Genomic DNA, 14666 nt, shown 5'->3' with positions numbered 1-14666 from the left:
GATGCTTTAGTACTTCGAAATTTATATCATGTCCGAAGGAGGATCCCGGAATGATAGGGGATATTCTTATATGTATCTAGTTAATGTCGGTTACCAGGTGTTCACCATATGAATGATTATTTTTGTCTCTATGCATGGGACGTATATTTATGAGAACTGGAAATGAAATTCTTGTGGTCTATTAAAATGATGGAAATAAATGATTATGATAAACTAATGAACTCACCAACCTTTTGGTTGACACTTTAAAGCATGTTTATTCTCAGGTATTAAAGAAATCTTTCGCTGTGCATTTGCTCATTTTTAAGATATTACTTGGAGTCTTTCATAGCATATTTCGAAGAACGTTGTATTCGAGTCATTGAGTTCATCAAAGATTATTATTAAATCAATTTATAGTTGGATAGTGGATATTATGAAATGGTGTGCATGCCTGTCAATTTTCGATGTAAAGAAAGTTTGTCTTTTAAAAACGAATGCAATGTTTGTAAAATGTATCATATAGAGGTCAAATACCTCGCAATGTAATCAACTATTGTGAATCGTTTATAATGTATATGAACGGGTCATTTCAACTATTTAGTTTGCAAACAAGTTTGAAATCATTCAAACTATGTTCTTGTTGTTAAAATTGTATACCATAAAATAAGATAACTATATATATATGAATCGAATAAGGTTATGAACAAAGTTACTACCTCAAGTTACTTGGACAAGATTGCTGTAAAAGAGGAGTAAAAATCTAGAACCAAAAGAGTGATGGAGTTGGATGAAAGATTGGAAGAAACTTAAAACATAAACTTGAAATGAAAGTTGTATTTTTGTAGTGTTTTTGTTTGATCTTGTTATGGTGGTGTTTAAGGTAATTCTTGAGAGGATATTTTCTGTAGTTCTTAGAGATACATGAAGCTAGTAAGTATGTGTTCCTAACTAGAGAAGTAATGTGGTAAAAATTGAAAATGGATGGAAGTATTTAAGGTGGTGGTGGCGTGATTTATGGTATACAAGGACAAGTTCACATGTTGTAATCTTATGTAATTAGTCATACAATCATACAAAAGTAATTACCTTATACATAAGGCATGAACAAGGGCTGGTTGGTGGTGATTTGATGTGTATATACTAATAGTAAATATGTATAGAAGCTAGGTATGTTACGGGTACATATACCGTAGATATACGTATAGAAATCTTGTGAAAATGGAACGAGGATTCAAATATAGTTATCTTTTGTGAATATACTTATATTGTTTTATGTATTCAAGTTCTTAAAAAATGATTAAATACGTTACATATACGATATATGTATAAACATTATAGGTTATAAGTATTTATATCAAAGAACGTTACGTATGGTTATTGTTTTGAAAACTTAAGTTAGTAGTTTCAAAATATACATATATCTTATTGTTATTAATACAAAATGAAATATTAAAACATCCTTAGATTATGTTAAATATGTATATATACATATATATATACAAACGTATAATTATCATATATTATATAGTTCGTGATATCATCGGTCAAACTAGACGGTCAAACGTTGTGTAAAACTCTTTTCAAAAACATAAGTCTCAAAAATTTGGATTGCTTATCATGTTGGTAAGGTTTAATTTATGTAAATATTAATCTTATAAGTATAGATCAATCGTAAAAGTCTGGGTCATTACAGTACCTACCCGTTAAATAAATTTCGTCCCGAAATTTTAAAATTGTACCTATTTTGCGTCGTTGGGAAACAAGTGTGGATACTTTTGTTTCATTTGATCCTCTCGCTCCCAAGTAAGCTCGGGACCTCTTCGTGCATTCCAACGAACTTTAATGATCGGTATGTTGCTCTGCTTGAGCCGTTTAACTTCACGGTCCATGATCTCGATTGGTTCTTCTATGAATTGTAGTTTCTCGTCAACTTGAATTTCTTCAAGAGGAATGGTGAGGTCTTCCTTTGCAAGACACTTTTTAAGGTTCGAGACATGAAATGTATTATGTACTCCGGCGAGTTGTTGCGGTAACTCGAGTCGATAAGCTACAGGTCCGATGCGTTCGATAATTTTGAACGGGCCTACATACCTTGGGTTTAGTTTACCCCTTTTTCCAAAACGTATTACACCTTTCCAAGGTGACACCTTTAGCATAACCATGTCACCGATCTGAAACTCTGATGGTTTCCTTCGGACATCGTCGTAGCTCTTTTGGCGACTACGGGCTGTTTTCAATCTCTCCTTGATTTGTACTATCTTCTCAGTCGTTTCGTGTATGATCTCGGGACCAGTTAATTGTCGATCTCCTACTTCATTCCAACAGATAGGAGATCTACACTTCCTTCCATACAGTGCTTCGAATGGTGCAGCTTTAATGCTCGCATGATAACTATTATTATACGAGAATTCTGCTAACGGTAAATACTTATCCCATCCGTTTCCAAAATCGATCACACATGCCCTGAGCATGTCTTCAAGAGTCTGAATTGTTCTTTCACTCTGCCCGTCATTTTGAGAATGATATGCGGTGCTCATATCTAAACGAGTTCCTAGGGCCTCTTGTAGTGATTGCCAGAACTTTGATGTAAATCTACTATCACGATCAGATATAATGGAAATAGGTATTCCATGCCTTGAAACTATTTCCTTTATATATAATCGTAATAATTTCTCCATTCTATCCGTTTTCTTTATAGGCAAGAAATGTGCAGACTTGGTGAGACGATCAACAATCACCCAAATGGTGTCGTATCCCCAGGCAGTCTTTGGTAACTTCGTGATGAAATCCATGGTAATACCGTCCCATTTCCATTCTGGAATTTCTGGTTGTTGAAGTAACCCTGACGGCTTCTGGTGTTCTGCTTTGACTTTGGAACAAGTTAAACATTCCCCAACATATGTTGCAACGTCTGTCTTTAAATTAGGCCACCAATAATGCGTCTTAAGATCTTGATACATCTTTCCAACTCCAGGATGTATCGAGTATCTTGTCTTATATGCCTCATTCAATATTAACTTCCTTAATCCACCCAACTTTGGTACCCAAATACGGTTTGCAAAATATCGAATTCCATCTTCCCGCATAATGAGTTGTTTCCCATACTTCTTCATTATTTCATTTCCTATGTTTTCTTTAGTAAGAGCTTCTCGTTGAGCCTCTTTGATTTGTGAGTTGAGATTCATGCGAATTTTTATGTTCATTGCTCGTACTCGAATTGGTTCTCGTTCCTTTCTGCTTAAAGCGTCGGCCACTACATTCGCTTTCCCGGGATGATAGCGAATCTCACAATCGTAGTCGTTTATCAGCTCGACCCACCTACGTTGCCTCATGTTCAGCTGTTTCTGATCGAAAATATGTTGAAGACTTTTATGATCAGTAAACACAGTGCATCTAACCCCATATAAGTAATGTCTCCATATCTTCAACGCAAACACGACTGCTCCCAGTTCTAGATCATGCGTCGTATAATTCCGCTCGTGAATCTTCAATTGTCGGGATGCGTATGCAATAACTTTCTTTCGTTGCATAAGAACACAACCAAAACCTTGTCGCGAAGCGTCACAATATAGTTCAAAATCATCGTTCCCTTCAGGTAACGATAAAATAGGCGTCGTAGTTAACTTCTTCTTCAGTAATTGAAATGCGTTCTCCTGCTCCGAGGTCCATTCGTATTTCTTCCCTTTTTGCGTTAATGCTGTCAACGGCTTAGCTATTTGGGAAAAATCTTGAATAAACCTTCTATAATAACCGGCTAAACCCAAAAATTGGCGTATCTGCAATGGTGTTTTAGGAGTCTCCCATTTTTCAATGGCCTCAATTTTAGCTGGATCAACCTGAATTCCTTTGCTACTAACAACGTGACCAAGAAATTGCACTTCTTTCAACCAGAAAGCACACTTAGAAAATTTAGCGTATAGCTGTTCTTTTCTCAATAACTCTAATATTAACCTTAAATGCTGCTCATGCTCTTGCTCACTCTTGGAATAGATAAGAATGTCATCAATGAAAACAATAACAAACTTATCTAAATATGGACTACAAACTCGATTCATGAGGTCCATGAATACAGCTGGCGCATTCGTCAATCCAAACGGCATGACCAAAAATTCGTAATGACCGTAACGTGTCCGAAAAGCAGTTTTCGGTATATCTTCTTCTTTGACGCGTAATTGATGATAGCCCGATCTTAGGTCAATTTTCGAGTACACACATGATCCTTGGAGTTGATCAAATAAGTCGTCAATTCTCGGTAGTGGATACCGATTTTTGATAGTTAACTTATTTAATTCACGATAATCTATACACATCCTAAAACATCCATCTTTCTTTTTAACAAATAGAATCGGAGCTCCCCACGGTGAAGTACTTGGTCGTATGAATCCACGATCCAGTAATTCTTTTAACTGACTCTGAAGTTCTTTTAACTCGGACGGTGCAAGTCTATATGGAGCACGGGCAACTGGTGCAGCTCCTGGTACTAAATCTATTTGAAATTCTACAGATCTAAATGGAGGTAATCCCGGCAACTCTTCCGGGAAAACTTCAGGAAAATCTCTTGCCACAGGCACGTCGTTGATGCACTTCTCTTTTTCTTTCTTTTCAACTTTATTAACATGTTCTAGAATAGCATAACATCCCTTTTCTAAACACTTCTTGGCTTTCAAACAGCTAATGAGTTTTAGCTTTGAGTTACCCTTCTCTCCATAAATCATCACTGGCATTTTATCCTTACAAGGAATGCGAATTGCCTTCTTGGCACACACAACTTCAGCTCCTACTTTGGACATCCAGTCCATGCCGACTATTACATCAAAACTTCCTAATTCTACGGGTATCAAGTCAATTTTAAACGTTTCTCCGGCTAAATTTATTTTACAATCACGACAAATTTTATCGGCTTTAATTAGTTTACCATTAGCTAACTCAATCATGTACTTAGCATCTAGAGGTAATGATGAACAATTCAATTTAGTGTAAAAATTTCTACACACGTAACTTCTATCGGCACCAGTATCAAATATAATAGATGCTGATAAGTTATTAATGGTAAACGTACCCGTAACAAGCTCCGGGTCTTCACATGCCTCTCTAGCATTAATAATAAATGCTCTCCCACGTGCAGGTCCGATATTCTTCTCAGGATTCGGGCACTGGCTCTTATAGTGACCTTGTTTTCCACACCCATACCAAGTAATGGTAGCCAAAGCAGTTCTATTTACATTGGTGGCAGGAGTCTTGGTACCATTTGTATTTGTAACGAGAGCCCTACAATCTTCAGCAAGATGACCCTTTCGATTACATTTGTTGCATACCACATTACAGTAGCCAGAGTGATGTTTGTGGCATCGGTTACATAAAGGATTTTGTCCTTTGTAACCAAAGCTTAAACCACTACCCGCACCTTGCGTGATTTCTTGTTTCTTAAAAGATTGTTGTTGGTTACCTCGATCATAATTTCCATTCCACTTTCTTTTGTTACCTGATACCTTCACATCAGTATTGGATACTTTCTTATCCATGATGACCTGATCCATTAGCTCGTTTGCCATGGTTATAGCTTCATGAATTGTCTTAGGTTTCGATGCTGTAACATTTGCCTTGACCTTTTTGGGCAAACCATCTTTGTACATTTCAATCTTCCATTCTTCGGTTGGAACCAATTCAGGACATAGCAAAACTAATTCCATAAATCGCTGATTGTAGTTGGTGAATTCAGTACCAACAACCTTCAGGCTTCGTAATTCATCTTCCAACTTCCTAACCTCGTTCCTTGGACAATACTCGTTGATTAACATTATTTTGAATTCTTCCCATGGAGTATCATAAGCTACATCTCCTCCTACAGCCTTCACATAATTTTTCCACCACGTGAGTGCACTATCTTGTAAAGTGCACGATGCATACTTGGTCATGTCCTTTTCAACACAACCACTGATTTTAAACACAGTCTCCATATTTTCTATCCACCGGGTTAAACCGATCGGTCCTTCTGTTCCACTGAATGATGAGGGCTTGCAAGCTTGAAAAGTTTTGTAGGTGCATCCTACACGAGGATTTGGGTTAACTGCAGCAGCTCTTGCAGCCTCGACCCATAACATTCTGTCGTTCACTCGCTGGTTGATGAATTCCTCGACTTCTTGTTCCGTCATTCGATTCAATCGCGCCATATTCTTCTATAAGAATGAAAAGAAAATAATTATTCACATGGAATATTATAGATGTAGTGTATATTTACAGTACATTATAGCTTATTAATAATATGAACCAGGTATTATTATAAAAGCCTTTTCTTCTTATTAGCGTTTTATAATTATATCTAGGGTAGTACCTACCCGTTAATGTCCATACTTAATAGCTTAGTACAGAACCAATTACTACCATCTAAATAATACTTAACCATGGAAAATTATTGCATTTCATACTTCACTATTTTACATATGCTTATCTTACATCGAACATTAAGCAAACCACACTAATAATATTATACAAAACATTATATGATCCCATGGTTTAATACGGCAGCGCATCGTTTGGTCTATTTTCTAGGACGTTTAGGTTCAAAGAATCGCTTAACGCTTATCCTGGCTGTCTGCCTATATTTTGGCGGTGTCTCCTATATTTTGGCTGTGGGGCTGAAGAACTGGATGCCGGGATAGAATGAATAGGAATAGCGGGAATAGGGGTGGTAGTGTCTAGTGGAGTTGGTGCCACATCATCCTCACTAAACTCAGGATTTGAATTTTCTAATTCATTAGCCTTTCGTTTCTTTCCTAGTTCGAACTTGTCTTTTGTAATTTCCTGTATTTCTTCCTCGGGTTCACTTTCCTCCTCGGGTTCACTTTCCTCCTCGGGTTCACTTTCCTCCTCGGGTTCACTTTCCTCCTCGGGTTCACTTTTCGGGTTCTCTATAGTTGGTTCATCCGGAATTTGTGAGTCTTCCCCAAAGATATTATTTTCGTCATCGGATAAGTTAATGACTGGAACACCATATGAAGATTCTGGTTCGGAGTCGCTGAATGTGATAACAAGTTTTGAGCCCGACATCTATCACACAACAACTAACCCATTAGTACTACATAATATTTACATATGAATTTTAACCAACAATGATAAGCAATGGTTTTTAAATCAGACCCGGTCAAAGTCCAGACTTACTAATGTATCCTAACGACTTATCAGTTAGACACACTAATGCAAACCTGGTTCGCTAAGACCACCGCTCTGATATCACATGTCATAACCCGACCTTAACCATAAGGACGAATACAATAACATATGATTTCATCGCGAGGTATTGACCTCTATATGCGACACTTTTCAAAAACTGCATTTGTTTTTACAATACAAACCATAGCTTTTATTACAAATACAAGGTTTAAACAACTTAATAAGGATTATCGTTTAGCGATAATCTTAGACTTACAAACTTTACATGTGATAATAACAATACGACCTCCAACATATTTTACATTACAAATCCTCCGATATGCAGTTTTATTTTTGACACAAATATGCATACTCAAGATCTTGCTTAAATTCAACATGTTGCAGCGGAAGCTTTTAGTTATCACCTGAGAATAAACATGCTTAAAACGTCAACATAATGTTGGTGAGATATAGGTTTAATGCCGGCAGCAATATATATATATATAGACCACAAGATTTCATATATAAACATTTTAATAAAAATATTCTAAGTGGTTGAGCACTTGGTAACCATACTTAACATTTAATCACGTCGCATATTCCCTTTATTATTAAATCTTACTACACCGTACCAAGTGTAGTCACGAAACGAAGTACTGTGCAACCGTTGAATACTGGTCGTCCAGTCCGGTTGGGGTTGTCAGGCCCGATAGATCTATCAACAGGATTCGCGTTTACAATACCGCTGTAAATAGTAGTTACCAAGCTACAGGGAAGTATGCCAGTGGTACAACTCAACGTAGAATATATTTTTCAGTTACTTGTGTCCATATCGTAAAACATAAAATACATGTATTCTCATCCCGAAATATTTAGAGTTTAAAAGTGGGACTATATACTCACTTTTGCCTTGAAGATATATATATTTTGACTTGGTCTCCGGTTGATATCACGAACCTATCCATATATAATATATCAATATATTTTCATTTTAAACAATCGTCACGTATATATACTTATAATACTTTTAATGTCTTCTTAGTCCGTAGTTAGCAATTCAATTTTAATGGTTCATATTTAGGTGTTTAATAAATAAATAAAACCCCCATCGAAATAAATAAAACCCCCATCGTATTCGTATTGGTCGGGATTAATCTTGACCCATGGTACCTATATTGTCAAGAAGACGTATTGCGTACAATCATGGGATCTTATGATTAATCTTCTCGTATTGTTTACAGGTGATCCTGAAATATATAAAATTAAATTATGAGTACATATATATAAAATATCATGTTATTTTAGAAAGATGTGATTTATTTAATTTTTCTCCAATTATTTTTGTGGCTAAACTAGTTTTGGATATCCGATCTTGTTTTAGTCATAGTTTCTTCGTTACAACTCCATTTTCGTTGGTTCAACTTGCCACTTCCTTGGATCGAGTCCTTCTTTAAGAATATGAACTGTAAATACCTTAGTTTGTATTCGAAATCACAGGTCATAGGTCAAACTTTGGTGAAACTTATGAAGTTGATCATTTTCCATCATGTAAACAACCTTAAATGATTATTTTTCTAAAAATACTTATACTTTGAGTTAAATCATGAAATTTTTATGTGTTATCATATTCATAGTAAATATCATTTTTCCAGAAAATAAACCTCCAATTCAAGGTTCAAAATAGTTTTTAATTATCCAACCCAAAACAGCCCCCGGTTGCACTCCGACGTCGTAAATTCAGTTTTTAAGGTGTTCTTTGAAAAACCAAGTTATACCTTGTTAAATTAGCATATATTTATGATATATTACAGGTCTTGAAGTATTTTAAAAGTTAAGTTAGAAGGATCTATTTAGTTTTCAAACAAGTTTGAAATCATTCAAACTATGTTCTTGTTGTTAAAATTGTATACCATAAAATAAGATAACTATATATATATGAATCGAATAAGGTTATGAATAAAGTTACTACCTCAAGTTACTTGGACAAGATTGCTGTAAAAGAGGAGTAAAAACCTAGAACCAAAAGAGTGATGGAGTTGGATGAAAGATTGGAAGCAACTTAAGACATAAACTAGAAATGAAAGTTGTATTTTTGTAGTGTTTTTGTTTGATCTTGTTATGGTGGTGTTTAAGGTAATTCTTGAGAGGATTTTTGCTGTAGTTCTTAGAGATACATGAAGCTAGTAAGTATGTGTTCCTAACTAGAGAAGTAATGTGGTAAAAATTGAAAATGGATGGAAGTATTTAAGGTGGTGGTGGCGTGATTTATGGTATACAAGGACAAGTTCACATGTTGTAATCTTGTGTAATTAGTCATACAATCATACAAAAGTAATTACCTTATACATAAGGCATGAACAAGGGCTGGTTGGTGGTGATTTGATGTGTATATACTAATAGTAAATACGTATAGAAGCTAGGTATGTTACGGTACATATACCGTAGATATACGTATAGAAATCTTGTGAAAATGGAAAGAGGATTCAAATATAGTTATCTTTTGTGAATATACTTATATTGTTTTATGTATTTAAGTTCTTAAAAAAATGATTAGATACATTACATATACGATATATGTATAAACATTATAGGTTATAAGTATTTATATCAAAGAACGTTACGTATGGTTATTGTTTTGAAAACTTAAGTTAGTAGTTTCAAAATATACATATATCTTATTGTTATTAATACAAAATGAAATATTAAAACATCCTTAGATTATGTTAAATATGTATATATACATATATATACACAAACGTATAATTATCATATATTATATAGTTCGTGATATCATCGGTCAAACTAGACGGTCAAACGTTGTGTAAAACTCTTTTCAAAAACATAAGTCTCAACAATTTGGATTGCTTATCATGCTGGTAAGGTTTAATTTATGTAAATATTAATCTTATAAGTATAGATCAATCGTAAAAGTCCGGGTCATTACACATGTCGACACATCTATATATATTTCGAAACAACCATAGACACTCTATATGTGAATGTTGGAGTTAGCTATACAGGGTTGAGGTTGATTCCAAAATATATATAGTTTGAGTTGTGATCAATACTGAGATACGTATACACTGGGTCGTGGATTGATTCAAGATAATATTTATCGATTTATTTCTGTACATCTAACTGTGGACAACTAGTTGTAGGTTACTAACGAGGACAGCTGACTTAATAAACTTAAAACATCAAAATATATTAAAAGTGTTGTAAATATATTTTGAACATACTTTGATATATATGTATATATTGTTATAGGTTCGTGAATCAACCAGTGGCCAAGTCTTACTTCCCGACGAAGTAAAAATCTGTGAAAGTGAGTTATAGTCCCACTTTTAAAATCTAATATTTTTTGGGATGAGAATACATGCAGGTTTTATAAATGATTTACAAAATAGACACAAGTATGTGAAACTACATTCTATGGTTGAATTATCGAAATCGAATATGCCCCTTTTTATTAAGTCTGGTAATCTAAGAATTAGGGAACAGACACCCTAATTGACGCGAATCCTAAAGATAGATCTATTGGGCCTCACAAACCCCATCCAAAGAACCGGATGCTTTAGTACTTCGAAATTTATATCATATCCGAAGGGTGTCCCGGAATGATGGAGATATTCTTATATATGCATCTTGTTAATGTCGGTTACCAGGTGTTCACCATATGAATGATTTTTATCTCTATGTATGGGATGTGTATTGAAATATGAAATCTTGTGGTCTATTATTATGATTTGATATTTATAGGTTAAACCTATAACTCACCAATATTTTTGTTGACGTTTTAAGCATGTTTATTCTCAGGTGATTATTAAGAGCTTCCGCTGTCGCATACTTAAATAAGGACGAGATTTGGAGTCCATGCTTGTATGATATTGTGTAAAAACTACATTCAAGAAACTTATTTTATTGTAACATATTTGTATTGTAAACCATTATGTAATGGTCGTGTGTAAACAGGATATTTTAGATTATCATTATTTGATAATCTACGTAAAGCTTTTTAAAACCTTTATCTATGAAATAAAGGTTATGGTTTGTTTTAAAAATGAATGCAGTCTTTGAAAAACGTCTCATATAGAGGTCAAAACCTCGCAACGAAATCAATTATTATGGAACGTTTTTAATCAATAAGAACGGGACATTTCAAATATCATGGGGAAATTATTAATATAGTATAGCTTTTGAATATACATTGTTAATAGTTACCTCGTTTTTACTCATTGCAGACGAGTTTCGGAAGAGAACCTACTCGAGTCGATATGTTTAAGAAATGTTTTACAAATGGAAGTGCTGATGGTGAAGCTGCAACTGTACTCGTAAGTAATTTTACAAACACTATTATGATGTATGAAAGAATCAAAAGTGGATCAAATATATCCTACACATGATATCAGTAGATGAATATTTATATGTTAATCACCATAAACCACCTATGAGGTTTTTATTGCATTTGAAGTAGATTTTAGTGACTTTTACCTTTGTGATATGTTCTTGTGCTTCAGTTGGGTTATTTTATCTTTTAAGTTAATTAGTTGTATATTTATATGTTAATCACCATAAACCACTTGATAATCTTCTAGCCAATTTATTTGAGGTGAATATTAATAGAGTCTTAAATTGATAGTCACCACTTGCTTTTCATTATGTATTAATGTCGAAATCCCAAAATCCTAGTCTAGCATTAATACGTTAAGCATTGGATATATATCGAATATCTGGGTGTGATTGGGCTATACTTTGATTGGGCATTGCATATATCAAATACCAGAGTAGAATCATTTCTGTCATACTGAAATATGTTGCATGACATATATTTATATGTCTGTTTAAATATTAATTTTTTTATGCAGAAACAAATGAAAGAACTTACGGACAAACTTGTGGATGGTCAAACTGATACACCTGGACCAGACGATGTTTTTTCCCAGGTAATGGGGCCCAATAATTCTGGTTCTGCCCAAACGTATGGACTTGGCGTTCGTGCTAAAGACTTGTGGGGCGTAGTACCTGGTCGATCAGCCGTTCGTAAGGAGAATGCTTAACTCAAGTCTGATAAGGCAGAACTTGAAAATGAAAATTCAAGGTTAAAAGCCTAGTTGGCTCAGAAGAATAATGGTTCTGGTGTTGAGAATGAAGGTTTGGGTCATCAGGATAATGGTTCAGTTGTTAAACGTTTAAAGGTATGTTTCAATTTAATAGCTTACCTTACTATTTTTCTACCCTTTTAGCCTTCATAAATGTTTTTTTTTTTTTGAAACTAAATTTTAGGTGAGAGATGAAGTGTATGTGAAAAGCATTACAAAAAACAAGGTAGCAAGAGGAAAGTCGGTAAGCATGAATCCAACTACGGTTGTTTTGCAGACAGAACTTGGAGCTGGTTGGTGTGAGGTAGAGCTTCAAGTGTCCATCGAAAGAAATGAAGTTTTGTTTAGGCCGTATGAGCATATGAGATACATTCATGACGTCATTGGTACATCTACTGCTTGGCCTACTGCGTTGATCGAGGTATGTCTTTGTTAATTTTGTACTAAAATTATGAATTCATTTTTATAACGTGCACCTTTATGCTTATACGTGGATGGTTTATTTGTAAGTGGCAGATTTTGATGAATGATCAAGATAGATTGATGACTAAAATTATGAATTCATTTTTATAACGTGCACCTTTTGAGCTTTCTTTTTAACAGCAGCAATAAGAGCAGTATCATCTGTTTTAGAAGATTTTGAAGTGGTGGGGGCAGACTTAAAGTTTTCTTTCAAGTTTAGTTCAAGTTTAGCTTCTGCCTTCTCATGGTTTCAAAGTGTACCATAGAGAGAAGACATGTTAAAGTTCTTTAAGGTCTGGGTGGTTCTTAGAGTGTCAGTCACTGGTTTCCATTTAACAGACAATGAGTCAATGAATTTGTTTACTTGTTCAAAATCAGTATATATGATTTTCAAAGTAAGCAGGTCAGCAACTAAGGATTTAAACCTAATGAAGGTTTGCTTAAGGGTCTCATTCTTATTGGCAAAGAACATTTCATACTCTCTTTTCAAAGCAATAATCTTGTTCTGCCTAACCTCATCCACGCCTTCATAAGTAACATCTAGATAGTCTAACATAAGCTTAGCATTTAGTTTTCGCTTAATCAGTTTGAACAGGTGGTTAGGTAAAGTTATAGCTAACAGAGTTCTGATCTTAGGGTCAAGTCCAACACGACGTTTATTTTATTAAACAAGGCCGATTTTTTTTTATAAATATTGTTGTTCCCTTGATAAACAACAGGAGTATTGTAGAGGGGGGTGAATACAATTCTTTTTAATTAACTTAACAGTTAAACACAATTTAGTACTCATGCAAGTAAATTAAATAGAGTCAAAGGTAATTTTTCAACGGTTATTCTTTATTGATTAAATCACAAAGAATTAGTTGGTTGATACAGATTTACCTAAGTATAGCTACAGAGTGTGTTCTAAGATATTACACGTTTTGGACTCTAAATAAACAAACTCACACCACTAGTTGTTACAATAGTGGATACATCAATTTATACTAGTCCTATTATCCGTGTAATTGTTCTATTGTCAACTGGTACATAGGATGTCTATACTTGTGGGGACAACTGCATCAGAGAGCTTGATCTCCTCTTTTCTCGTTGGTAGCTATTTGCAGGAACACCCCAATTCGGTTTGGCACCACTATTTGTTTAAACAAATAGAATATTGTGTTCCCTAGGCATTGACAAAGTATAACACATGTCTACACATGCGTTAAACTTCTGCATTCCCACGTGGTCTTGTAAGGTCACTTGTCAGCCGCCGACGTGTGTCCTTTTCTGTTAAACTTTGTCTTTGACTTCTGTTGAATAGTACGATTGATGTAGACCACTCAAAAAACCACTATGCTTGTAATGGAGCATAGCTGTCTTGTGTAGTAAGCTGCATTCTAGCTATGCTGGTTCTTCATTGCTGAGTCACTTGATATTCTTGAATTGCTGAGTACACATCCTGTGCTTAATTGAAGAATACTGTCTACCTTTTGCTGGTAGACTAGGCAGCAAACTAAACACTCGACACAGCAATATCTGGTGTCTATATATAAACAAACTTGTGCTGGTTGCACATAACATTTTAGTTTAAATAAATTACAGTTTTGTCATCATTAAATCCTTAATTATTTTAGGGACTCAACAATCTCCCCCTATTTGATGATGACAAAACCTATGACATAAAGAGAAAACACTAAAGCCAGTACTAAGGGACCTAATGAAAAATAGACAGTAAATTTGTCCCTTTTAGGTTTGTTTTGGGATCTTTTGCTGAGTTATCTATATCTTATAAATTGATATAATTTTGAAGATAAACTCATTTCATTTTCATTACAGCAGAGTATATACAAACATTTACAGAGCAGTATAATGAAAAATGAAATAACAAAAGATACAATTAAATCACTAGAAGGCTATCTGTCTTTATCTTTGTCTTTCTCTTGTTCATCACCAGATAGCTCTTCTTATTTTACTTTGAGGGCTGCCCAGGCT

At 34.6% G+C, this 14666-nt stretch overlaps 1 protein-coding gene across 1 annotated transcript in view; it reads left to right on the top strand.

The window, feature by feature from the left end:
• Positions 1-12666, top strand: part of LOC139863897 (uncharacterized) — a 68239-nt gene extending 55573 nt beyond the window's left edge. Inside the window, exons 5-8 of the mRNA XM_071852499.1 lie at positions 11373-11462; positions 11997-12167; positions 12252-12326; positions 12415-12666. Of these exons, the coding sequence (XP_071708600.1) occupies positions 11373-11462; positions 11997-12167; positions 12252-12326; positions 12415-12666 (588 nt within the window). The remainder of the gene's footprint in view (positions 1-11372; positions 11463-11996; positions 12168-12251; positions 12327-12414) is intronic.
• The last annotated feature ends 2000 nt before the right edge of the window (positions 12667-14666 follow it).

Source organism: Rutidosis leptorrhynchoides, chromosome 8 (assembly GCF_046630445.1).
Source record: "Rutidosis leptorrhynchoides isolate AG116_Rl617_1_P2 chromosome 8, CSIRO_AGI_Rlap_v1, whole genome shotgun sequence".
Lineage (NCBI taxonomy): Eukaryota > Viridiplantae > Streptophyta > Magnoliopsida > Asterales > Asteraceae > Rutidosis > Rutidosis leptorrhynchoides.
The sequence above is the reverse complement of the archived record's forward strand: the minus strand, read 5'-3'. Positions and strand labels throughout refer to the sequence as shown.